The sequence below is a fragment of the Medicago sativa genome, chromosome 3 (genome assembly GCF_051527215.1).
Source record: "Medicago sativa cultivar Bolivia chromosome 3, Bolivia_mono, whole genome shotgun sequence".
In the NCBI taxonomy this organism is placed as follows: domain Eukaryota; kingdom Viridiplantae; phylum Streptophyta; class Magnoliopsida; order Fabales; family Fabaceae; genus Medicago; species Medicago sativa.
In genome coordinates, this window is record NC_140751.1 from 43,448,992 (window position 1) to 43,474,052 (window position 25,061).

At 35.1% G+C, this 25,061-nt stretch overlaps 1 protein-coding gene, 1 long non-coding RNA gene and 2 pseudogenes across 2 annotated transcripts; 3 read left to right on the forward strand and 1 right to left on the reverse strand.

Annotated features, from left to right (window-relative positions):
- The first annotated feature begins 7,353 nt into the window (after positions 1-7,353).
- LOC146937564 (uncharacterized) lies at positions 7,354-10,468 on the forward strand. Its single transcript, XM_085751822.1, has 4 exons — positions 7,354-7,574; positions 7,738-7,871; positions 9,031-9,135; positions 9,798-10,468. Exons 1-4 carry the CDS (start codon positions 7,515-7,517, stop codon positions 10,231-10,233), a joined length of 735 nt encoding a protein of 244 aa, XP_085607948.1. The 5' UTR covers positions 7,354-7,514; the 3' UTR covers positions 10,234-10,468.
- Positions 10,469-12,705: 2,237 nt separating this feature from the next.
- On the forward strand, positions 12,706-20,401 carry LOC146937565 (uncharacterized). Its single transcript, XR_015030979.1, has 4 exons — positions 12,706-13,394; positions 13,506-13,633; positions 17,581-17,702; positions 19,111-20,401. It is a non-coding gene; the product is annotated as an uncharacterized LOC146937565 (long non-coding RNA).
- On the forward strand, positions 14,934-16,249 carry LOC146937566 (uncharacterized; annotated as a pseudogene).
- Positions 16,223-17,543, reverse strand: LOC146937567 (uncharacterized; annotated as a pseudogene).
- Positions 20,402-25,061: the final 4,660 nt, after the last annotated feature.

Below are 25,061 nucleotides of genomic sequence, written 5' to 3' on the forward strand. Positions count from 1 at the left end.
AAATCGTTGGAAGCACAACTGATGGTGTAAGAACTAGATTGTCCTTTCAAGATAACAACATGGCTATGATTTCTTAAATGGAACCCAAGTCAATCAATGAAGCTATCATTGATAACTCATGGGTTAAGGCCATGAAGGAGAAACTTTCTCAATTTGAAAGAAACAAAGTTTGGAACTTAGTTCCAAATGATCAAGGCAAAATCATCATTGGAACAAGATGGGTTTTCAGAAACAAGCTTGATGAAGAAGGTAAGGTTGTCAGAAACAAAGCAAGGTTAGTTGCTCAAGGCTACAACCAACAAGAAGGTATTGACTATGATGAGACCTTTGCATCAATTGCAAGGTTAGAAGCCATCAGAATTCTTCTTGCATATGCTGCACATAAAAGCATTAAACTTTTTCAAATGGATGTGAAAAGTGCATTTTTAAATGGTTTTCTAAATGAAGAAGTGTATGTAAGCCAACCTCCTGGTTTCATAAATGAAGAAAAACCAAATCATGTTTTCAAAATCACTAACGCAATCTATGATCTTAAACAATCTCCTAGAGCTTGGTATGATAGACTTAACACATTTTTAATTGAAAATGGATTTTCAAGAGGAAAATTGATACCACACTTTTTAGAAAAAACCATATCTGACTTACTTATAGTTCAAGTTTATGTGGATGACATCATTTTTGGTGCAACTAAAGAAAAAAATGTGTGAAGAATTTTCCAACCTTATGCAAAGTGAATTTGAGATAAGCATGATGGGTGAACTTGGTTTTTTCCTTGGTTTACAAATCAAACAACATCCAAATGGAATTTTCATAAGTCAAGAAAAGTATGCCAAAGACATTCTCAAGAAATATAAAATGAATGAGGCAAAAATCATGGTCACCCACATGTATCTATCTTCAAGTTTAAATAAAGATGAAAGTGGAAAATCTATTTCTGAAAAAGAATATAGAGGCATGATAGGTTCATTATTATATTTGACTGCTAGCAGACCTAACATAGTGTTTGCAATAGGTTTATGTGCTAGATTTCAAACATGTACAAAAGAATCTCATTTAACTGCAGTTAAAATAATTTTTACATATCTAGTCCATCTTCTAAGCACAAATCTTCTAAGAAGATCACAAAGGATGAAAAAAAGATCTTCATCCAAACCCACTAATTATAACATAGATCTGGTGTCTGATGAAGAAAAGGAAGAAAAATCGGGTAATGAAATGGAGGAAGCCATTGAAGAAGAAGTTCTCTCAGACAAAGGAAAGGAACATGTCTTTGAGAAATTCGAAGAAGAAGAAGTTAACTCAGAAAAGGAAGAATCTGAGCAAACTCTTATGGAAATTATCAAGGCTACAAGGAAATCCTATAAAAAGTGAAAGAAGATTGCAACTCCAACTCCATCTCTTTCTGTAGAGAACCCAACCTTCTTCTCGATCTCAGTAAGATGAAGAAGTTGAAGCAGAAGAGATTGTTGAAGAAGAAGTGAAGGAAACTTCTTCTAGGAAAATAGGAAAAGGCAAGGATATTGTCATACTTGCTTCAGCACTAAAAGCTCAGAATATGGAGAAAATGGCTTTTAGACCCATAAGTAGAGCCAAGTACTTTGATTTTGAGAGCCTCAAAACAAAGGGACTGAATCTAAGGGAGTTCACAAATCCTCAAGGAGAGCCAAGTACTTTTAGACCCATAAGCAGAGTCAAGTACTTTGATTCAAGAACAAACTTTTGATAACTTGGTGAAAGAGTTCTATGTATCTATGAAAGTGAAAGAATAGAATGAAGAAAAATTCTTAGTTTCCACAGTCAAAGGAGTGAAAATCAAAGTCACTCAAGACTTTCCCTCAAGTGTTCTGAATATCCCAAATGAAGGTAATCAACTCTTTAACTCTTGGTTCTCTAGCATAGGTGTCACACGTGAACAACTTATTCTAGAATATACCTAGCCAGAGCATGATTTCAATTCAACAAATCTCAAAGATGCCCTCAAAATTCTCCATAACATGATTAGGCACACCCTTCTACCTAGATGTGGAAGCTTTGACGTTATCAATGACACAGACTTGTGTATTATCTATCACCTCATGACCAAAACATCCATCAATCTCTGTTATGTCATGATTCAATATATGATTGATCAATGCTTCTCAATCAAGCAAAAAGTTGTTGGTATACCATATGGGATGAATCTAACACCCATCTTTAAAGCTGCTAAGATTTCTTTTGATGGAGAATAAGGTCAGAATACCTTTATGAAATTTACAGCCAAAACCATAAGCCAGCTACGCATCACCTCCACCAACATGCCCATTCCTCAAAAATCTAGGTCAGTTGAAGAACCCTCTAAAGATATAAGAGTTGATGAAAATATTGAGCAACATGCCCAGAAAGTTGATGATGATACAAGGGAAGTTGTTGAGATCTTGGTATCCAATGCTTTTGGACGTGAAAATCAACAAATGGAAGTTGATGAAGGAAATACTCAATTTGCTAGAGAACGTGGACACATTGTTAATCAAATTGATCTTAACATTGAAGATTTTGGCTCTGATTTGAACAATGATGTGTTCCAAGATGGTCAGGAAGAAAATGAAAACATTCAGCCAGCTGATCAGAATGTTCAGGAAAATACTAATCAGAATGTTCTGGAAATTGTGGCTCAGAATGTTCCCACTGAACCTGTTGAACAGCTGTCAGCAGATCCTAACCCTATGGCTTCATGATCTTTGCCTTCTATGGAAGTAGAGCTTCTTGTTCAAACTTCTCATAATGTGGAACCTGCTCAGAATGTTAATGTGTCAACATCAACTATGGGTTCAACTGCTGGTGTTAGCAAGTTTCTAATCTCTCCTCTCTTGACTCCAAACAATGTGCCTCTTTCTCCTCCACCCATCACCAACAAAACCACCAAAAAGGTTCCAGACATCCCTGATATTTTTGAGTCTTTACACACTTTTGTCTCTAGTGAAGGTCCTTCTAAAGAGAAGGCTGAAGCTTTCGGTCATGCTAAGAAGCCTTCAAGGGCTGAGAAAATGGCTGCTAGAGATCTTAGAGTTTCAACAAAAACTCACAAGATTGCCTATGTGCTTGCTAGATGGACCGTAGATGTCCATGCTCTTGGCTTGGCTATAACACCACCTGTTTTTGATGATCCAACTGTTTTCGAATCAGAACCATCCTCTGATTCTGGGGATTCAACTCCCTAAATCTTTTCTGGACCACCTCCCTGTCCTTTTTGCAGATTACTAAAGGGGGAGAAGCTTTAGGATTTATTGTCTTATGTTTTCAAAGTTTAGGCCCTAAGTAAGGCTAGTGATCAATAATATTGGAGTTTAGAAAACTTCATTTTTTGCTTGATCATGTACTTTGAATTTCTTTTTTGTTTTTGAACTTTATAAATCATGTAATTGTACTTCATGTTTAACATTAATGAATGAATTTGATTTTGGTTCAAATGTGCATATTTTTATTTATGCAATGAATTATGAAATTGATGGGGAGCTTTTAAAAAGTTCTTAAAAACTCATCATATTGGATTATAAAAATGAGGGAGAGCATTAAAATAAATTTTCAAGTTCTGAAACTCTTATTATATAATCAAAATCAATAATCCTAAATCATAGATTTATAATCTTCAAAAAGGGGGAGATTGTTGAGGTAAAATCCGTAATTAATTTTAAAGATAATAAACCTCGATGATTAAGGAATTAATGGACTTTGATTAATTCCTTTGTATTTAACTTGTGCTCTTGAGTGTTTTACTAAGACAAGAACATGGTTTAAATTATACCAAGATTCAAGAAATCAAAGGACATTTGGTTTTATGAACTAACTCTGAGGTCAGAAAGTTAGTTCAGAATGTTGCTCAGTGAGTTGATTAGAAGATTAAAGCAGAGGTCAGAAGGTTGTTCTTATACAAACCAAGAATCTCAAGAACATGCAAGTCACTTATGACATGAACAAATGTCCAAAAAAGTACGTTTGCATGGACCAATCAAGCAATAAAGGCATTTACAAAGTTAAATGTCAAAAAGGATATTCAATTTTCATTAAAACTATGAACATTGAAGTACTAGGTATATTCCAACGAGAATATCATCCTAGATGTTGCAATCACTGCACTTCGATTATGTTTTCACCATTAGGATTGATTACTTCAAGTACAAGTCTTACAAATCATCCTAAGTGAAAACAAATGGAACATTCTGATGATCAGAATGTTCAGCTTTGCACATGCTACATACCGTGAACAGTACAGTAGGTGAAAATTTAAAAGGCAAAGCAAAATGGAGATCTGATCATGATCAATCAAAGAAGGACACATGTGAGATATGATATAGTATAGTATCCTTGCATATCTCATAGAAGCATGGGCCTGAAGATTTCATAATCCACTATTCTCTCTCCTGTACATAATCCAATGCAGATCTGGAGCAACTTTGTTCAACTTTATCCAACAACATTCTGATGTATGTGGAAAAGTTATTACTTATGGATATTGCCCAGAAATTCATATGAAACACATATGACAAATCCAGAAACTCATGTGTTCATTCATTATATGATGAACCTAGATGAATGTCTGATGAACATCAACATTCTGATGAAGAACACAACAACATTCTGATGTTCATCCTGAAGAACACAACAACATTCTGTGGCATAACACCATCGATCACCTTACAACAGCTATATGAGCCCAAAAACTCTATAAATAGAGATCAAAGACTCAACATTACTTGCACCATTGCAAAGCATACAAGAAAACATTTGAAACGTGTTTGAAGCTCTTGCAATTTGAATTGATCATCACTGAGATTCTTTATATCTTCTTGTAGTGTAAATCAATTCTTTCTGTTATCTCTTTAAAGATAACTTTTCATTCCATTATCTTTTTGTTTGTTTCTCAAACATTCAAACTCCATACAAATTGTAATTTAAGTCTCATCTAGCTTGGGGTACTAAAGTGTTAGTTTGAGCAAATGTTGTAAAAGTCTAAGTGGGTAACTTAGCAAGAAGGTGCAAGCCTGCTGAGGCTGAGAGAATACATTGTTGTAATTGTTCAGGTCAACAAAGGTTGTAAGGTGCAAGATTTGAGAGGTTATCTCAAGCATCACAGTGGAAACTCTCACAAGATTGTGATGAGTGGACTAGCCCACATTGGGTGAACCACTATAAATCTTTGTGAGTTCTTTCTCTCTTCTTTATACTCTTTAATTTCAGTATACACTGCACACACAAACACATTAACTTTATCAAACTGTTTTTTACACAAGAACTTCAGAACGTTCTGAAGTCACTTCACTAACTTAAACATTCCAAGTAAAACAACTTGAGAATTAATTTTAAGTTGCAGGATAATTTTTAAAGGGTCACAATTCAAACCCCCTTCCTTGTGACTATATTATCTACTTCAGATTGTCCCCTAAGATTTGTGTTAGACAGAGTAGCTGAAGCGGTAGTCTAAACCACCGCAGGCATAGTTGTCGAAGAATGAATAGGGATAGTTGCCCCCATTGCCTCCGAAAAACCTGCGCCAAAAGTTGGCATTCCTTGTGGGATTTGTTGCCCATTCTGTGCTTCAAGCGTTTTATCTGATGCTCTCGATGCAGATGTTGGGCTTGTGTGGTCGCAGGATGAGATGGCTGAGAAGTATTATTACTTGGAGGACGTAGCATTTCTGGAAGTTGTCTCTTACTTCTTAAGCACATACAAAACATAGATCACAAGTTTTAAAAGAACAAATTTTCAAGAAAAATTTAAACAAAAGCACAAACAGTCCCACCGGGCGTGCCAATTTGTTTACCTTGATTTTTAGTCAACAACTGCTGGTTTAAAATTAATTGCTTGCAAGATCAACCAGTAAATCTTTGGGACATATTGTGTTTGTTATTTTCCATAAATTGATGAATGTTCTTTATATTGTTATGAAAAAAACGATGAAGATAACCGTCGAACTTAAACAAAGTTAAATTTGTCGAAGTTACTTCAAAAGAAGGAATGTAAAATGATCGAAAAGAACAAGTAAATTGCAAAGGAATTTAAAGAAACAAACTTAAATTGCATTGATTGAATGTAAATTGGTACACACATTCATACATTCCGACTTGTAACTCGTTTCTCTCTAGATGCAGATAGTTTGAGTGTAAATTTTCTGCATGGTTGAACCGTGACTCGTTTTTCCTATGAGAAACTGATATTTATACTAGAAAACTACCTACACATAGACATTCCAAACTATAACTGCTACTAACGGCTATGAACACCTCTTTGCTTTGAAATTCAAATGGCATTCTTTGAAAGCAATCGTTACTTGGCTTATCTGGAACCAATCTTCCTTCGACGTCTTCTTGCTTGTCGAACTCTAATCTTCAAAACAACAATCTTGCTAAGTCCATATTATCGACTAGATAAAGATGTCATACATATTAACTTAGATAAAGATGTCATACATATTAACTTTTCTTCAAATCTTAAAGTCAAACTCCATTGACTGTATTTAATATAGCCTGTCGAAAATGCATGCTAACACTACGGAAGAACCTTTCACTAAGGTGTTGTTTCTATGGCAAAAAGGTTTTGAGGTTGATAATACCCGCTCAAGGGACAGGTTGATTATAAGTCTTTCTTTGTGTCATGTTTATTTTCTTGTTCTATTTCTTTTTTTTTCTTGATTTTTTTTTTTGTGTTTTTTCCCGTGTTCTGGGTTTGACTTTCGTCCCGCCTTTTTGTTTTTTTTTCTTTTATCGTTAGCAAATATTTTGGTTCATGTCCTCTTCTTCTTTTGCATGTGTTTCCTTTTTATTATATTTTTCGAGAGTTCCTTTTTATTATATTTAAGGTGTTGCAGGTGGTTTACCATTGACACGGATCCTCATCTTCCACAAGGGTCCTGTCCAATTTTAACCATTGATTTTATTCTCCTTTTGAGATCAACGAACACGGTATGATAGATGGATGGTTCTGATTAGTGCAGGACAAAAAACATGAAGAGAAGAGCAGGAGACGATCTAGGTCAAGTTTTGTTTTTTTTGTGGTGTCCGGGGTTCAAACCCCGGACCTTGCATAAATTATGCATTGTTCTTATCAACTGAGCTAAACACACGGGGACATCCCGGTCAAGTTTACCATATGCATCCATTTTCTTTAAAAAAAATCCTTCCTAAATAATAATTTCTTTTTTGTCAACGACTACAGCTCAAACATTTTAATGTGGAAAAATGAAGTGTCCGGTTCGAACTCTGACCTCTGTATATAACATGCAATATTCCTGCCAACCAAATCGGCCATAAAAAAATATTATTGTTAATTCCGATATTATATTATTAAAATAAATACCATAAAATAAAGATTCGTGGTTTCATTCGGTCCTGACTTTGAATTGAATTATTTCACTGTTTCCCTAATCTTCTTCATCTCCGAATAATTCTTCAGCATCTCTCCCATATTCCCTCTCTCTCCGTCCTTTTTATCTTCTTTAGCTTTTTCACCTTCTCCACACACATACTTCTTCAATTCTCACTATGTCTTCTTCACTCGTCAAGATCCAAGACGATCTTCACCGTCTTTCAATCAAAGATCTGGTATTTTCTTTTTTACATTTTTGTATTTCAATTTTGGTTTTTTAGGTTTTTTCGCGTACCCAATTGGGTTTTCTAATCAAAGTTTCAATATTTGTGTTTTGGGTCGTATATTTTTTTTAGCGACCTATTAGGGTTATCTGTTTTTGATTCTGTTGTTATGTAGATTGAAAATGGGAGCGAAGAAGAGGAGAATCATCATGTTGGATTTGGAAAACATGGTGGAACGTGTGCAATTTGTTTAGATAAGATAGTGTTGCAAGAAACTGCTCTTGTTAAAGGTTGCGAGCATGCTTACTGGTAAAAATAAAATTCTCTATATGTTTCTTTTCTTTTTGAATATTAAGTGTATGGTAATCATGTTTAGTGCTACTTTCCAAATGAAAATTATTAGTTCGTTATCAATTTTCCACAACTAATACAAAGAATTATAATGGATAAGATTGAATGGAACATGTCTTTGAGATTGCAAGATGCATAAACTCTTTGTAATTGAAGCTTGGCCAAGCTCATTTTTAACATTTGCTAAAATTCATGTTTTAACTGAAAAAAATTGGGTGACATGCATTGAACTCATAATGACTATTCATAAGAGAGGTTTTTTTTTCTTTCTTTTTTCTCATGTTAGGATGAAGTTTTGTAAGTTTTGTAGGAGTTTAACTTCGTAGATGAAGACATTAATAGTTTTGTAATGTGTCAAGCTAGTTTTGATGTGATATATGTCAGGACTTCGTATATGCAACGAACTTTTGTTCATTACTGAAATTTGCTACATCAAGAATTTATGGTTGGGGCATATAGGTCATGATAAGGGCATGAAAAATTTATGACTCTATCAAGTTGACCTGGTTTGTATTTTGGTTCTGCCTGCTTTTGAAAAACATATTTTAGTTATTTTTTCCATTGCTTTTGATCTTACTTTATTAGTTAAGGAAGGTTCCTCACTATCACATTTCAGACGGAATTTGCATGATTGGTTTTCTTTCCTGAATTTATTATATACTATACTATAAGAGAAACTATTAAGAAGAATCTAGAGATTAATGAATTGGAGACAGACATGGTTTTTGATAGAACACTATGGCATCATTTGATTCATGTAGCCGACACCACTTAGTGGGATAAGGCTTGGTTGTTGTTGTTGTTTCATAAATGTATTATATCATTTTGGCTAATTAAGGTTAGCATAGTAGAAATTTCAATAGTACCGGATATTCTGCCTTTGATTCCATGCTATATAAATTGTAACTGTTTTATGGGCAAAAAAATTCAGGGCATCTGATAAAATTGGTGTGATAGGTTCTTCTGAAATAAGTGATGTTTTGATGTATTTTTGTGTTTTCTTAAACTAGAATGTTTCTGGATTTATAAAAGTATATTTACTTCTAATTGAAACTAATGTTTGTACTTTTGTTGAGTCTGTATTTGTTTTTAATGGTTTTGCTTTCCTTTTGTGTAGTGTAACATGCATCCTTCATTGGGCGACATACAGTCAGAAAGTTACCTGCCCTCAGTGCAAACATCCATTTGAGTTCCTAACCGTTCATCGCACACTTGATGGAAGGTAATATCACTTTTTATTTTGGTTTTTAACTTCATGCTACTGCTTGTTGAAATGCTAATCAAAGCAAGTTGTGTAACCATTGTTGTTTCATTAAATTTTCAGCTTTACTGATCATCTAGTTAATATAGCTGAATTCCTTGTAAAGGTTGTCACCGTGGCTATAGGATTTCATTATGGATACATGATGGATGGACATAAACTTTATATTGGAAATACCTGATCTATATCTGGTTAATGAATATAAAGATGAAATCTTCAATGTTTGAAATTAGATTATGTTGGGAGACCGTACTTTGTTACCAATTCAATAATTTAAATTTTCAGATTGGTTTCCACTCCCAAGAGTACTCTGAATAATTAGATAATTGCAATCTTGTTTTAGATGTTAACAGTTTTATTTTTTGTCAAAATTCTCAGCTCCTTCAATTATGTTCACAGTTCAATAGAATACTACCATCTCATCAAACATGAACTTTTTTACTAGAAAGTCGGTCAAACAAATAGTTAAACTACGTAATTTGTTGTCCCTATTATACAACATTATACGTTATTAGTTTCTTTTTGACAATTCAATTTCTCTTTGACACTAATTTCAATGAATCCTTAATTCAGAAAAGTGGTTGAAATCATGTGCTAATTTCTTGACGTTTTATTCTTGACAGTATTCGAGATTACATGTTTGAGGAAAGTGTTTGCCTACTACTTCGGGCTCAATGGTTCAAGCCTTTAACTGTTGAAGAGCGTGTGGTTGAAGAAGATATCTATGAAGAATTAGTTGACTACTATTATCAGTTTGAAAATGACGATGATCTAGATGATGAGGATTATTATGGTGGTTCAGCTAGTGTACGGATTGGCAACCGTAGATGGGGAGACAACGGTTTTGTAAGGGCTGGGCGTCAAGAAGCTCGGCCGGTCCATCGACCAAGCTTCCAGGATTCAGGAGCAAGCTCAAGTTCATCGCGCGAGCCAAAAAAGAAAGAGGATTCAAAAGTTATGACAGGGAGACGGGCAAAGAGGGCGCTGAAAAGAGAAGCTGCTGATAAGGCAGCTGAAGCAAAGCATCAGCAGCATTTGGCTAGGTTTGGTAGAAAGTGATTCTAATTTAATTCTGTCAATCAAAGCCTCCTTCCCAGAAGTTAAATATTTTCTTTTTCTTCATTTAAATATTTTTTTACTTGTACAGTGATTCTATGCTCTATGAAGCATGTGATAGAATGTGGGGAAGCTGTTTTAGAATAATGGCTTGGTTGGTAGAATCCTTTAACTCATTGTATGATTGAACAATTTAGGCTTTCAATAAGTTGTGAATGCATCTCCAAGTTGTACATAATTACTTGTGATGATGATCCTTGCACCTCAATAATGCTGATGTCTGCTATTTTTTCAAAGCAAAGCATTTCAAATTGATGAATGAAATAAAGATAACTCCAATTGTGGAGATACCAAAGAAATTGTGCAAAACTTCTATGATACATCAGATTTAAGAATTGCACAAACATTTTACTTTTAATTGTGTAACTCAGTAAAAACTCATGATGAGTCCACAAGTTTTTATAAAAGAATATTAATTGTATTTTACTTTTAATTGCACTGAACACGGTTTTAGTTGCAACTTGCTCTAAAAATGCATTCCCTCCTCTCTGAACTTGTTACCAAAACCAGTGCTGATACGAAATTGTTTTTAGAAAAGAATATTAATTGTATTTTAGTTTTAGTAATTTCAAAATAAATATCAATTAAATTATCTTGAATATAAACAGTATTCATAATGTCTTCTTTTGACACATGCAAACTAGTTTGGTCATACTCAACATGGCCATGGAAAAGGGTCGTAATAATTTGAAACAGGTAATTAAACTCTGGTCAAGAGTTGTTCTATTTAGGAATATAACTCAAATTTTTTCTGAATTATTATTTTTTTAGTGAAACTCATTATACATTTGAGTCCAATTGCTTCGTTTGCTTAACATGGTCATTATTTTAATGAACATTTTTTTAATACTAAACATGGATCGTTTTTAAGAAATTTTGAATTTTTTAATACAAAATGTCTAACCATTTTTGTTGATTGAAATTGATTTTTTCATTTTTTTAAGTCAATGAAAATGAGATTAGTATATATAGGCATCAATTCTGTATGACATCGTTACATTCTTACTGCTCTCCTGGCAAAGCTTCTGTAATTTTTAGCTACAGGTCGCTGGTCAGAAATGGATTGGCAGCAATTTCAGACAAATGAAAAATGAAAAATTAAATGTTACTTATAATTGAGACCGGAAAAAGTAGCAGGTAATTTGTTTCATTTATTTTAGCAAGAAAAATGTCATCTATATATGCTACTACCTCCGTCCCTAATAATAAGACCCTTTTGAGAATTTTTTTTGTCCCTTTTTATAAGACCCCTTTGGTATTTTCAAGTACCAACATACCCTTATTTATTTTGCATCTTTTTCTACAATCAACAATAAATATTATGTTGAAAACATAAATTAACTCTCTCTCTTAAGGATAAAATTGTAAAAACAATAGTAATTTTATACAAATTTAATACTACAACCAACTTTTTTTTTTTTGAAGGAACTACAACCAACTTTCTTAATATCCGTAATTTTTGCGAAAGGTTCCTATATCTAGGGACGGAGGTAGTATGATATAAAGAGATTTAAATAAGGTTATTATTACATTTGATCAGTTTTTTTTATATATAAATTTTCATTTAACAATAAAGATTTTTCTCCCTTCTTTTTTTCTTTGGTTACAAAAGATTTTTCTCCCTTCAAAAAATAAAAATAAAGACTTTTTTTAATTTAAATTTATAAACATGCAACATTGATATTGAAACTCAAATCTTATTAAATTTGGATGATATAAATATTATGAAACTGAAACTATCAAATTAAATTAGTGTTATACTTATAAAATAAATTATATAAAATAAAATGCAATCGTATTTGTCTTCTTTCTAGTTCATATAATAATAATATTTTCATTTTTTTTCTTTTACAGAAACATACCTTTTTGTTTATTATTTACTCCCTTCGTCCCTTAATGTAACCACCCATTTGATTTTATTTTTGTCCCTAAATGTAACCCCCTTTTCAAATTACTAGATGCATTTATTACTTTTTTCCTAAACATACCCCTAATTAATACTACTAACTTGTCTTGAAATATGAATAGTCAAATTTAATACACATACAAACAAAAGACAATTTGATAATATTAATACACAAAACAGACACATTAATTACACTGACAACTTTTCTTAAGAAATGTGAAAAATACAAAGGGGGTTACATTAAGGGACGGAGGGAGTAATAGCTAGGGACGGAGGGTATAATTGAAATTTTGACACTTTGAATGATATCCTTTGGTAAGTGATAAATTCAGTCTCTCTCTTCTCCCTTTCTCTCTTGTTAGCCGTCATCAAAACCCTAATTTTTTTTCTTCGTTCATTAAAGAGGGGATGATTTAGGGTTAATTTTTGACCAAAAATCACCCATCTAACTCGTTTTCTCTTTCCCTTTTATTGAAATCAGTGATTTTCACATCTATTTCGTCTTTTATTTTGTGATTTCGTCGTCTTAGTGCGACGTTGGTCTGTTTGTCGTCTTCGTGCGGCGTTTTTTGTCTTTCTTGATTTGGTCAGGTATTTCTTCGGTTCAGATTGTCAGGTCAGCTTCGATCTAGTGCAGATCGAATGACTTGTCGTCCACGTTGCAGATCCGGTGACATGGGTATTCCGGAGACTTGAATATAGTTATATGTGTAGACTTTTGTACTTTGCCTTTTTATGTTATTTTTATGTTATTAACTGTTCGCATATTCATCCTTTTGTTTTTAGCGAATTTGCAATGTATTAATGTACTCTATCAATTTGAAGGAATGAATATCATTTCTTTTTGTAAAAAAATATATATTTTAATACAAGTATATAATCGATACTTTTTAAAAATTCTTCACCCAAGTTTTTTTATTCATTTTTGTAAAATATAATTTTTATTTTACCTTTATTTAACATAAGACGGTCTTAGATATAGTTTGTTGTTCCTTTGCTTTATATTGTTTTTTGTGGCCCGGATTCAAACCCGGATCTTGCATATATATACTATGCATTGTCCTCGAACTAACCCCATATGAATTTCTTCCCACCGATTGCCGCGGCAGAACAACATTTCACCGTCGCATAGCGGCGTTTTGTAGCGGTCGTTTCTGTGACTTTTGTTCACTACCTATTCGTCGCGGCTGTTTTTGTGGTAATGGACCTGTTTTTTTAAACCTTGATGATAATATTATTTATTGTTGTATATTGTTTATTTTGAGCTACCAATTTGGGATTGTTTTTTATTTCTATGTTCTTTTTCTAGGGTTCGAATTGATACTCTTGTGTTCAATTCTATAAGAATTATCATGTTGGATTTGGAAAGCATGGCGGAATGTGTGTCATGTTTGTATAAGTAACTGCTCTTGTAAAAGGATGCGAGGATGCTTCCTGGTAAAGAAATATTGTTAATTTTTCAATTGCTTTTTGATTGATTTAAATTTTCAGTAATAGTTTTTGTGTTCTTCGATATGGATCAATGGAAGTATCTTTTCTTGTGACACTAATTTAGCGAAAGACACTACATTAAATGTTATCCTGATGACTTAGGAGCTATGAAGCGCGGACACTCCTCGGATTAAGCGTGTCCCGGTGTCGGACATGCGTCCAACACCGACACGACACCGACACTTGTAATTACATTTAATTATGTGATTTTTTCAAATGATTAGCTGCGTCGCTGTGTCAGTGTCCGTGTCGTGTCTGGTGTTCGTGCTTCATAGCTTAGGAGTGACTGATTTGTATCTAAAATATGTTACTTTTTCATGTTTTAGCTTGAAACAAATGTAATTGTGTTTGTTTTTTTAAATTCTTTGTGCATGAGATTTGAATATCTTTACAAGTCTAGAGTGAACTTGTTTAATATCAATTCATTAGTTATTATCAACTTTCCACAAGTAAAGCTAAACATTAGTTCAGTTAGTATATAGATTAAGCATTATATATTCCTGTAAGATTGATTGGGGACACTAATGACCGACGTAATCATATATAATCTCTTATGTTAGTATCATAGTCACCTGGTTCGCAATTCTCTTCGGTATGTGGTACGGGTTTGGGTACGCGGTACACAACTCTCAAAGAATTGGGTATTTAGGGGACCTACCGCGTCTTTTAGGTTGCAAGATGCAAAACCCCTTTGGATTTGAATCCTTGAACAATTGACAAGCTCATTTATACCATTTGCTGAAATTCAACTTTTACTTAAACGAATGTGGTGACCGGTTACATGCATTGATTTCATTATGGCTATTCGGTCATAGAGGGTTTGTTCTCATGTTAGGATGAAGTCTTTTAAGAGTTTAAGTTCTTGGATGAAAACATGAATAGTTTTACAATATGTCTAGCTTTGATATGATATTTGTTAGACTTCACACATGCACATGACATTTGTTCATTATTGAAATGACTTCGTCAAGAATTTACGAGAGTTCATGCTTAGGGCATATAGGTCATGATAAGGGTATGAAAAATCTATGACTACATCAAGTTGACCTGGTTTGTATTGGTTCTGCTTCTGTTGGATTGAGAAGCATATAGCTCTGAAATGTGGATAGATCTGGATCTGAGTTGTTTCTTGGGACATACACCCTCCGGTCACTATTATAAGCAAAAATCTATATTTTAGATTCATTCATTAAATGATGTATGTGGTATATAATAAAGACCACATACATCATTAATTGAATGAATCTAAAATGTTGATTTTTGCTTATAATAGTGACCGGAGGGTGTATTTTGTTATTTTTTCCATTCCTTTTGATATTACTTTCTCTGTTAAGGAAATTGCCTCACTATCACATTTCATACTGAAGGATGAAGGTTATATGATCTGCATTATTACTTTTCTTTTATAATAGTACTATATCCTTGCAGCTAGTTAAGGTTAGCATAGTTGGCAATAATAGGCATTATTATTACCATATCCTTCCAGGGGATAAATATTTATTGGGTATTTTGATTGAATTTTATGAATGTGAATTACAGATACTTTGTTTTGGTGAAAACATGTTTCCATTTAAGCCTACTAGACCTTGCAACAACTCGTATCCAAACTGGAAAAAGCTTCGCTAGAGCTGCATTCTGTTGCAAGAGCTCGTCTTGGTCTAATAACCGCGTCTTTGAATATAACATATCGTACTCCGACGACACCATTTGAAGGCCACCAATAACCACGTCATCTCGAGGCCCTCAAACTGAATGTGAAACTGTAAACCAACTCCTTAAAAATATAAAATTCTGCCTTTGTAAATGTGCCACCGCAATCGCTGCCTTTGACATCAGATTTTACTCTGAAGCCATCCGACACTTCTCAAAAGTAATAGACAGTTGCAGCGCTCCTCAATCATTCCTTGCTAAATGCTACTTGCCTAGAGCCTTGGCGTTCCGTTCAGTAGGTACAATTGTTGATTCAATAGCTGATTGTAACATAACATTGTCACTGGAACCCAAATGTTTCCATGCTCTTGAAGCCAGAGCATCTATTTTAGAAACTAATCTTGAACACTTAAAGTTTCTATACAACATGAATTTGTGTGTTCGTAAACTCTTTGTTGATCTTGTATGGAAACCCTACAACGTTCGCTATAATGAGATTCTTGAGAAGATTCGCACCATAACAACGAAAGTTGAACAACTGAAACGAAAAATGGACAATGCTGAAGAGTTTAATGTGGATTACTATGTGGTGATGGGGTTGCCACGTGAGTGTGATCTATCTGAATTGGAGAGGGTCTACTGTGTTCTTGATTTAAGGCATAAACCAAAAACAACTATACGTTTCATCACACGTGAACTTCATGATGAACATGATGTTTAGCTTGTTAAGGGTAGAGCGACGATGTCTGTTGATTTGTTCTATTGCTTCAGAAAGGGTATTCAAGTGTTATGACTACAAATATGGAAGAAGAAGTCGACAAGAAACGGAGGAAGATGGTTTTGTAGTTGCAATAAACTTCTGCGCATGCAAATGCACATGTACATTCAGTTCTTGAATTGCATGAAACATTCAAATGCAAACGTCTGAAGATAGTTTTGCAGGCATATCAATACTTGTTTCTTGCAATTCAAGAGCTGAATGTTCATGTGCATTTGCATCTGCAGAAGTTTGTTGTAACTGCAAAACCACCTTCCTCCATTTGCACCTACATGTACACTTGAATACCCTTTCTGGTGTAATTTATAGAACAAATCAATAGACATCCTCGCTCTATGCTTAACTGGCTGAACATCCTGTTCATCAGCAAGTTTGCATCGTGTGATGAAACGTATGGTTGTCTCTGGTTTATACCTCAAATCAAGCAAACAATAGGCCCTCTCCAATTTTAATTGATCACACCCGCATGGCAACCCCATCAAAGCATAGTAATCCATATTAAATTTTTCAGCATTGTACACTTTTTGTTTCAGTTGTTCAACTTTCGCTGTTATGACGCCAATCTTCCCAGGAATCTCATTATAGCGAACATTGTAGGGTTTCCATATAGGATCAACAAAGAGTTTACGATCACGCAAATTCATGTTGTATAGAAACTTTAAATGTTCAAGATCGTGACGGCAATCTTGGCAGCAATGTAAAGTTTCTAAAATAGATGTTCCAGTGACAACGTTCTGTAACAATCAACTATTGAATCAACAATTGTACCTGCTGAATGAAACTCTAAGGCTTTGAGCAGGTAGCATTTGGCAAGGAACGCGAGTGCCGCAACTGTCTATGACTTTTGAGAAGTGTCAGATGGCTTCTGAGTAAAGTTCGGCGTCAAAGGCAGCAATTGAGGTGGCACGTTTACAAAGGTGGGTTTAAGGAGCTGGTTTACAGTCACATTCAGTTTGAGGGCTTCGAGATGGCGTGGTTATTGATGGCCTTGAAAGGTTGTTGTCGGAGAACGGTATGTTACATTTAGAGAAGCGGTCATCAGACTAAGACGAGTTGTTGCAGCGGAATGCAGCTCTATTGAAGCTTTTTCCTATTTGGAGAAGAGCTGTAGCATGGTCTAGTAGGCCTAAATGGAAACATGTTTTCCCCAAAACCAAGTATCTGTAATTCACATCCATAAAATTCAATCAAAATAACCTAATCAATATGTATCCATATAAGCATAGTTGGCAATAATAGTGTTATTCACCATGTTCGCTATGTTAAAATGGAGAAATACAATACTGGCAACCACCTATACCTTTTTGTCGAGACTGTTTTTTGCGATAACGGACCTGCTTTTAACACCTTGATAATAATATTGTTTATTGTTTATTTTGAGCAACCAATTTGGGAATTTTTTTCTCTGTTCTTTTTCTAGGGGTTCGATTCTATTGTTTAATTTTTTGTTATTGTTGATGTGCAGGGAGGAAAAGGTTGTATAGAAGAAGAAAATCATCATGTTGGATTTGGAAAGGATGGCAGAATGTGTCATCTGTTTGTATAAGAAACTGCTCTTGTAAAAAAAGGTTGCAAACATGCTTACTGGTAAAGAAACATCTCTTTCTGTTACTTTTGAAATTAAGTGAATGGAAATCATGTTTTCTTGCTTACCTATAATACAATGTTTAGTTTCCAATTTCTTTTGGATTGATTTAGATTTTCAATTATATTTTGTGTTCTTGGATATTGTTCAGTGGAAGTGTCTTTTCTTGTGAAACTAATTTAGAGAAAAATACTACTTGTATGTTTGGTTTGGCATCCAACTACTATTAAGCGTGTTCCATAGCACTTCCAACTTGAAAAATAGAAGTCAGAAAGAGTGGCTTCAAGATAGGCGTACATTTATTGCCAATTTCACCGCAAAAACAAACAAGCATTACATTTGATGTTAATTTTTCTTGTTTGAGCTTGAAGTAAATGTAACTTGGTTTGCTTTTAAACTCTTGTGCATGAGATTTGAAAATCTATAACATGTTTAGAGTGAACTTGTATAATATCAATTTATTAGTTTATCAATTTTCCACAAGTAAAGCAAAGCCTTATAATAGTTCAGTTAGTATATGGATTAAGCATTATAGATTCCCACAAGATTGATTGGGGGACACAAGTGGGCATTGTAATCATTTATAGTCTGTTCTGTTGAGAGGTTGCAAAATACAAAACCTCTTTTGATTTTAATTGTGGTTGCATAATGCAAAACCCCTTTGGATTTTAATCCTGAACAATTGACAAGCTCATTTATAACATTTGCTGAAATTCAACTTTTATTTAGAAGAATGTGGTAACATGCATTGAATAGTTATACAATATGTCTAGCTTTGATATGATATTCGTTAGGACTTCACATATGCACACGTCATCTGTTCATTACTGAAATGGCTACATCAAGAATTTACGACGGAATTTATGGTTGGGGCATATAGGTCATGATAAGGGCATGGAAAATCTATGATTACATCAATCAAATTGACCTGGTTTGTATTGGTTATGCTTCTGTTTGATTGAAAAACATATAGGTCTGAACCGTGGATAGATCTGGATCCGAGTTGTTACTTAAACTGAAGCTAGAGGTTTATATGATTTGCATTATTATCTTTCTTTTATAATTGTATTATATCCTTTCAGCTAATTACTGTTAGCCTAGTTGGCAATACTAGGCATTATTATCATCATATCCTTTCAGTTCAATTTTTATATACCCAAAAAGGAAAATCACAAGTGTTTTGGCGGGAAGTCTTTTCACGTAGCCATGCAATTACCTCATTTGATTTCCCTTAAGGGAATCCGATTAAACTGTTGTGATATTTTCTTTTCAGATAAGTGATGTTCTGATGTATATTTGTTTAGTTTTAAACTATAATGTTTAATTAATGTTTTGAGGTTTAGAGATCTTTTTAGGTGTGATATGTACTTGTTGTTAATGGTAATACTTTATTTTTGTGTAGTGTAACAGGCATCCTTCATTAGGCGACATACAGTCAGAAAGTTACCGGCCCTCGGTTCAAACTTCCATCCATTTGAGTTCCTAACTGCTATCGCACATTTGATGATACTTTTCATTTTGGTTTTTATATCTGATTCAGTTCATGCTACTGCTTGTTGAAATGTTAATCAAAGGAAGTTGAGCTAGTCATCTTGTTAATATTGCAAAGGAATTGGTCGAAGAGCAATATAGGAGATACCTGATGGATTGGACCTAAATTCTGTTTTGGAAATACCTGGGCTATTAATGTTTGGTTGAAGTTAGATTACACAGGGAGACTGCTTGAATTCCTTTTTTGCTAATTCAATAATTTATCCCAAAAGTATTCCGAATAATTAGATAATTGCAATCTTGTTTTAGACGTTTAACAGTTGTGTTTTTGTCAAAATTATCAGCTTTGTCAATTATGTTCAATAAAATAGTACCTTCTCCGTGAACACGAACTTTTGAAGTAATAGAAAGCAATTCAAACAAATAATGTAGTTAAACTACTTTGTTTGTTGTCCCAATTATACAACTTTGTAGGTTAAGTTTTGCATTAGTTTCTTTTTGACAATTCAATTTCTCTTTGACAATAATCTAAACGCATGCTTAATTCAGAGAAGTGGCTTAAATTGTGTGCGCTAAATGCTAGACTTTTTACGCTTGGCAGTATTCAAGATTGAGGAAAGTGTTCGCCTACTACTTTGAGCCAAGTGGTTCAAGCCTTTAACTGTTGAAGAGTGCTCGACTGATTAAGATATCAATGAAGAAGCTAATGGTGATCTAGATGATGAGATTTACTATACTGGTTCGGCTAGTGTTTGGATTGGCAACCGTAGATTGGGAGACAACAATTATGTAAGGGCCGAGTGCAAGAAGCTCGGCCGGTCCATTGACCAAGCTTCCAGGATTCAGGAGCAAGTTTATCACGCGAGCCAAAAAAGAAAGACCAAGAGCATTCAAAACGTATGACAGAGAGAGACGAGCAAAGAGGGCACTGAAGAGGGAAGTAGCTGACGCAAAACATTAGCAATATTTGGCAAGGTTTAATAGGAACTAATTCTAATTTAATTCATTCAACCGAAGCATCCTTCCTTGAAGCTAAATATTTTATTTTTCTTTATTTACATTTTCTTATATACTTTCTTTTACTTGTACAATGTTTCTGTGCTATGTGAAGCATGCGATAGAATGTGGGGAAGCTGTTTTAGAATAGAGAAATGATATTTGTACAACCACTTTTTAAAAACTTTTGAAACGACTCTCTCTCTCATACTCACATGTGTTTTTATTCTCTTTGGTGGAATCCTTAATTCACGGTGTCGTTGAACAATTTATGCTTTCAATAAGTTGTCAATGCATCTCTAAGCTGTACATAATTTCCTTGTGATGATTTAACAATTGTACAAACTTGATTCTTAAAGAAAAACTGTTCTTATAATGTTGATTAAGAACAGTTTTTATATCTAAGAATGTACATAAACAGTGAGATAAGTGCTTGTTTGGTAACACGGTGGGTTTGCGGAAACCAGCGTGAGCCACCATGAGTTTGTAAAAGATAAAATGGTTGCTCACAGTGATTTCGGAAAATTCACCTTGATACACTAAATGGGTTGCATCCCTTATTTTTTTTTTTAGTTTTTTGGCGTGCTTCACGCAGTTGTTGTTCTTGGCCATAGAAAAATGATCCAGCGGTTCAGATTTGTTTTGCTAGTTTTCATACAATTTGATCTCAACCACTGGTATTTGATCGGACGGTTCAGATGTCTTACAGCATCTTGCTGGTACAGCAGGAAAATTGCTTCCATTTTCCACGGTAACTGCAGAGACTAATCCCTTGAGTCTTGTGGGATCCAAATGGGCGGCAAACTCTTCCTTAGAGTTTTAATGCTGCTGCTTACCTTGATGGATTTGAACCCATGACCTTGGCTAAGCTAGAAGAGACACACGTCATCTTCTCTAAGCGCTCTTGGGTTTTATTTTTCTTTACAAGCCGATTGCGAACTTGTTGCCAAAATCAATGCTGATACTAGAAAATAGTTGAATATTAGTTGTATTTTTTATTAAGTGGTCGAAAATAATCCTCGAGTAAATTATTTAGAAACAACATGAATATAAACAATATTCACAAATTCTGCAAAACATTTGACCCTTGCAAACATGTTTGATCATCAAACTCCTCAACAATGCTCAAGCTAGCCCAACATATTGAATTGTCAATTCATTTAAACAATTAAGAAAATTGCTTTTTTGACAAAGAATACTTCCAATTGACACATGGAAATGACCTTAATGTCCCTGGCGGTAGTTAACAACCGCTGGTAAACACGCCGGTAGTTAACTACCGCTGAGTGCCAGCGGTTGTTAACAACCGCTGAGTTCTGCATCTTAAGAACGCAGAAACCTCCATTTTCTGGTTACAGTGTTGCATGCTCACTTCTCCATTCAAACCAAAAATCACCCAAACTTCAATTTGCTCGAAAATCAACCAAATTTCGTCAATTAATTCACAAGTAAGTTATATTCTTCATATTTACAAGCAATGTAGTTTGTTTAGGGTTTTATTTTACATATTTTGGAGCAAAATGTTAGTTTCACATTAGGTTAAAAAATTGAAAATTAAGCATGATTTTGATGTTTTAAAGTATTGTTTATGCTGTATTTGTTGTTTAGAAACAATGTAGGTACAATGTAGCCCTTTAGATGTTCAAATCACACTAATTATGCTCCTAATTTAGAATGCACATAAGGTGTTTGATAAAATGCATAAGTGAGGAAATCTTGCTTTTTTTGTGTAATTTGTTTTCAAATATGTTCAATTTTATAAAGTATACATGTTATAATTATTATAAGTTTGGATTTTTAATTTTTTTGGCAAGTTTGAAGCATGACATAATGTGGTATGTTATATAAAGTTTGATGAATGTGTTATATTAAATTTTATGAATGCCTAAGTTTCATTTTTGATATGTTACATTATTCAAATTTTATTTTTTGATATGTTACATGTTACTTGCTATGTTCAATGCCTTAAAAGTTTTAAATACATTGTATGAATGCCTATGTTCGCCTATGTTCAATGCCTTAAGTAAATGCTTAGATACATTGTATTCTTAAATACAATGTCAACTTATTTATGTTTTTTAAAATTTGTTTTGTACAGATATGGCTAGGAATACGGATGAGCAGTAGCGGGTTATTAGAGAGGATAGGATGCGGAGAGGTAAAGAGGCGAGTACCGCTAGTGCTCGGAGAGAAAAGAGGGCTGAAGACCCGTATGTCCCTAAGACTCGGAGGCGCAGGGACCCGATGATACATGGAGAGGGCTCACAGGCACATGTGGATGACTCCTCCCAGGTGGTTGATCAGACACCAGCGCATGATTATGCTGGGTATGCGGATGATGATTTTGTTGGCTATGATCGGATGGAGGAGGAGAGGATGTATTTTCAGCCGGAGGCCAAGGCACAGGATGAGGAGGTGGGAGATGATGAGGGGGTGCCAGAGGATGTTGTGGCAGATTATATGGAGGCACAAAATGTTATTCCCGAGGGTGAGCCTGAGCGTAAGCCTCAGCCACGACGAGGTTGTCGTGTTCCGCGGATACCGCCCTATCCTGCTGGAGAGGCTCCCTTTCCTGGAGGACCTCAGACCACGTCATTGTTGTCCGACTATGCGAGGCACGTGGCGAACCCTCTTTGGGTGAACCACAATAACGTAAGTGTTTAAATTGTTTTAAATTCTTTAAATGTTTTAATTAATTATATTAGGTAGCGTAAGTGGTTTAATTAATTACAATAACGTAGCGTAAGTTGTTTAATTAATTAAAATAACGTAGCATAAGTGATTTAATTAATTAAAATTAGGTAGCGTAAGTTGTTTAATTAATTAAAATAAAGTAGCGTAAGTGATTTAATTAATTAAAATTAGGTAGCGTAAGTTGTTTAATTAATTAAAATAACGTAGCGTAAGTGATTTAATTAATTAAAATTAGGTAGCGTAAGTTGTTTAATTAATTAAAATAATGTAGCGTAAGTGATTTAATTAATTAATATAACGTAGCGTAAGTGGTTTAATTAATTAATATAACGTAGCGTAAGTTGTTTAATTAATTAATATAATATAGCGTAAGTGTTTTAGTTATTTAAAATAATGTAGCGTAAGTGTTTGAATCATTTAAAATAGTGACAATGTCTTATTTAATTTGAATTTCAGATGTGGCATGATGCAGCGGGTTATAAGTGAGTAACTGCAGGGAAAAGGTTGAAGGATCTTGATAAGTCGGAGGCGGCTTTGAGGTTTTGGGAGCCTATGGAGGGGTCTGGCCTCCATGGTTTGATACACGTTGGGTATTCGACTGTGACCCATGCCATGATACGTGCTCTATGCGAGGGGTGGCACACAGAGACGAGTAGTTTTCATCTACCTGTGGGGGAGATGACGATCACTCTGGACGATGTGCATAATCTTCTGCACATTCCTATTTACGGCCGCATGTTGGAGCACGATGAGTCGATGGATCGGGACCGATCGATTGATATGATGACCAGGTTGTTGGGCATGTCAGATGCTGATGCTAGAGCTCAGGTTAGGGATGAATCTCCTGGTCATATCAGTTATCCCGCACTGAAGCCGGTTTATGAGGAGCACCTGACTGAGGCTAGACGACTTGAGCATCCACAGTCGAGGGAGGAGATGCAGGAGAGAGCCAGGAGGAGGGCGTGCTATGTGAGGAGTTTCCTTCTATATCTCGTTGGTTGTGCGTTGTTCACTAACAAAACGAACAGACACATCGACTTGATATATCTTGATTGCATGGCGAACTTGGGGGCGATTGGGAAGTGGTCATGGGGAGGGATGACCTTAGCCTACCTCTACGATTATCTGGATGATTCTGTTATCTTGAATAACAGAACGATGGCTGGCTCTGCGACTCTTTTGATGGTAATATTTATCTTAATTTATTTATGAATTTATTTTATAAATTTTATTATCATGTTAGACTATTTTATAATGTTTTAGATTTATTGAATATTTAACTCGAATAATTATTTTTGTCTATTATTTATTTTGTTGCAGGGATGGATTTTGGAGCATTTGCCAGGTCCTTACCCAAGGAAGCGTAACCCGGAGTGGGACTCGCGGACACCATGTGCTGGGAGATCGCTCACTAGCAAAGGCCATAAGAGTGTGCATCATTACCGCTCACACCTGGATCGCTTGGAGGTGGATGACGTCAGGTTTTCTACCTATGGTGATCACAGAGATGTGCACCCATTTAGTATCTTGTGCACTTACTCGGGATGGCTCATGTGCGGGAAGGAGATGGTGTACCGTCATTTGCCTGAGCGGGTGAAGAGGCAGTTCTCCTTTGTGCAGGACGTTCCCAGACATCCGTCAGATGTCCCTCTGGTGCCTACACAGATGCTGACCACTGTGTTATGGACGCTCAGCCATGGCTTGTACCTGCTTGGGTAGATGGGTGTGAGACACCATGGCAACATGTTTCTGGCTACATGGCTTGGTATGCCAGAGTCTTTCACCCTCGCATTCTCCCACCTGATGAGGGATCCCCTCCCAGGCCGGCGAACGTGGAGCAGCTGATTGAGGAGGAGCATGCCAAGGAGATGCCTGACACACTGACGATCGTCCGGGATGTGGCGCACATAGCCCGAGATATTGTGGCCAGGCATGGCGAGATGACCAAAGAGGAGGTTGTTCAGGAGGTCATGCGGATAGCTAGTGCTACTGAGCCTGCCCTTACTTATCAGATTTCCAGGCGGCGCAGGGGGCATCAGAGGCAGGGTAGGCAGGGCTGATTAGTATTAGGATTTTTTTATGTATTTTTTGACTATGATGACCATGATGTATTATTATGACATGTTCCATACATTTTCCTATTTCTATGACATATATGTACGTTCGTTTTATATTATTTC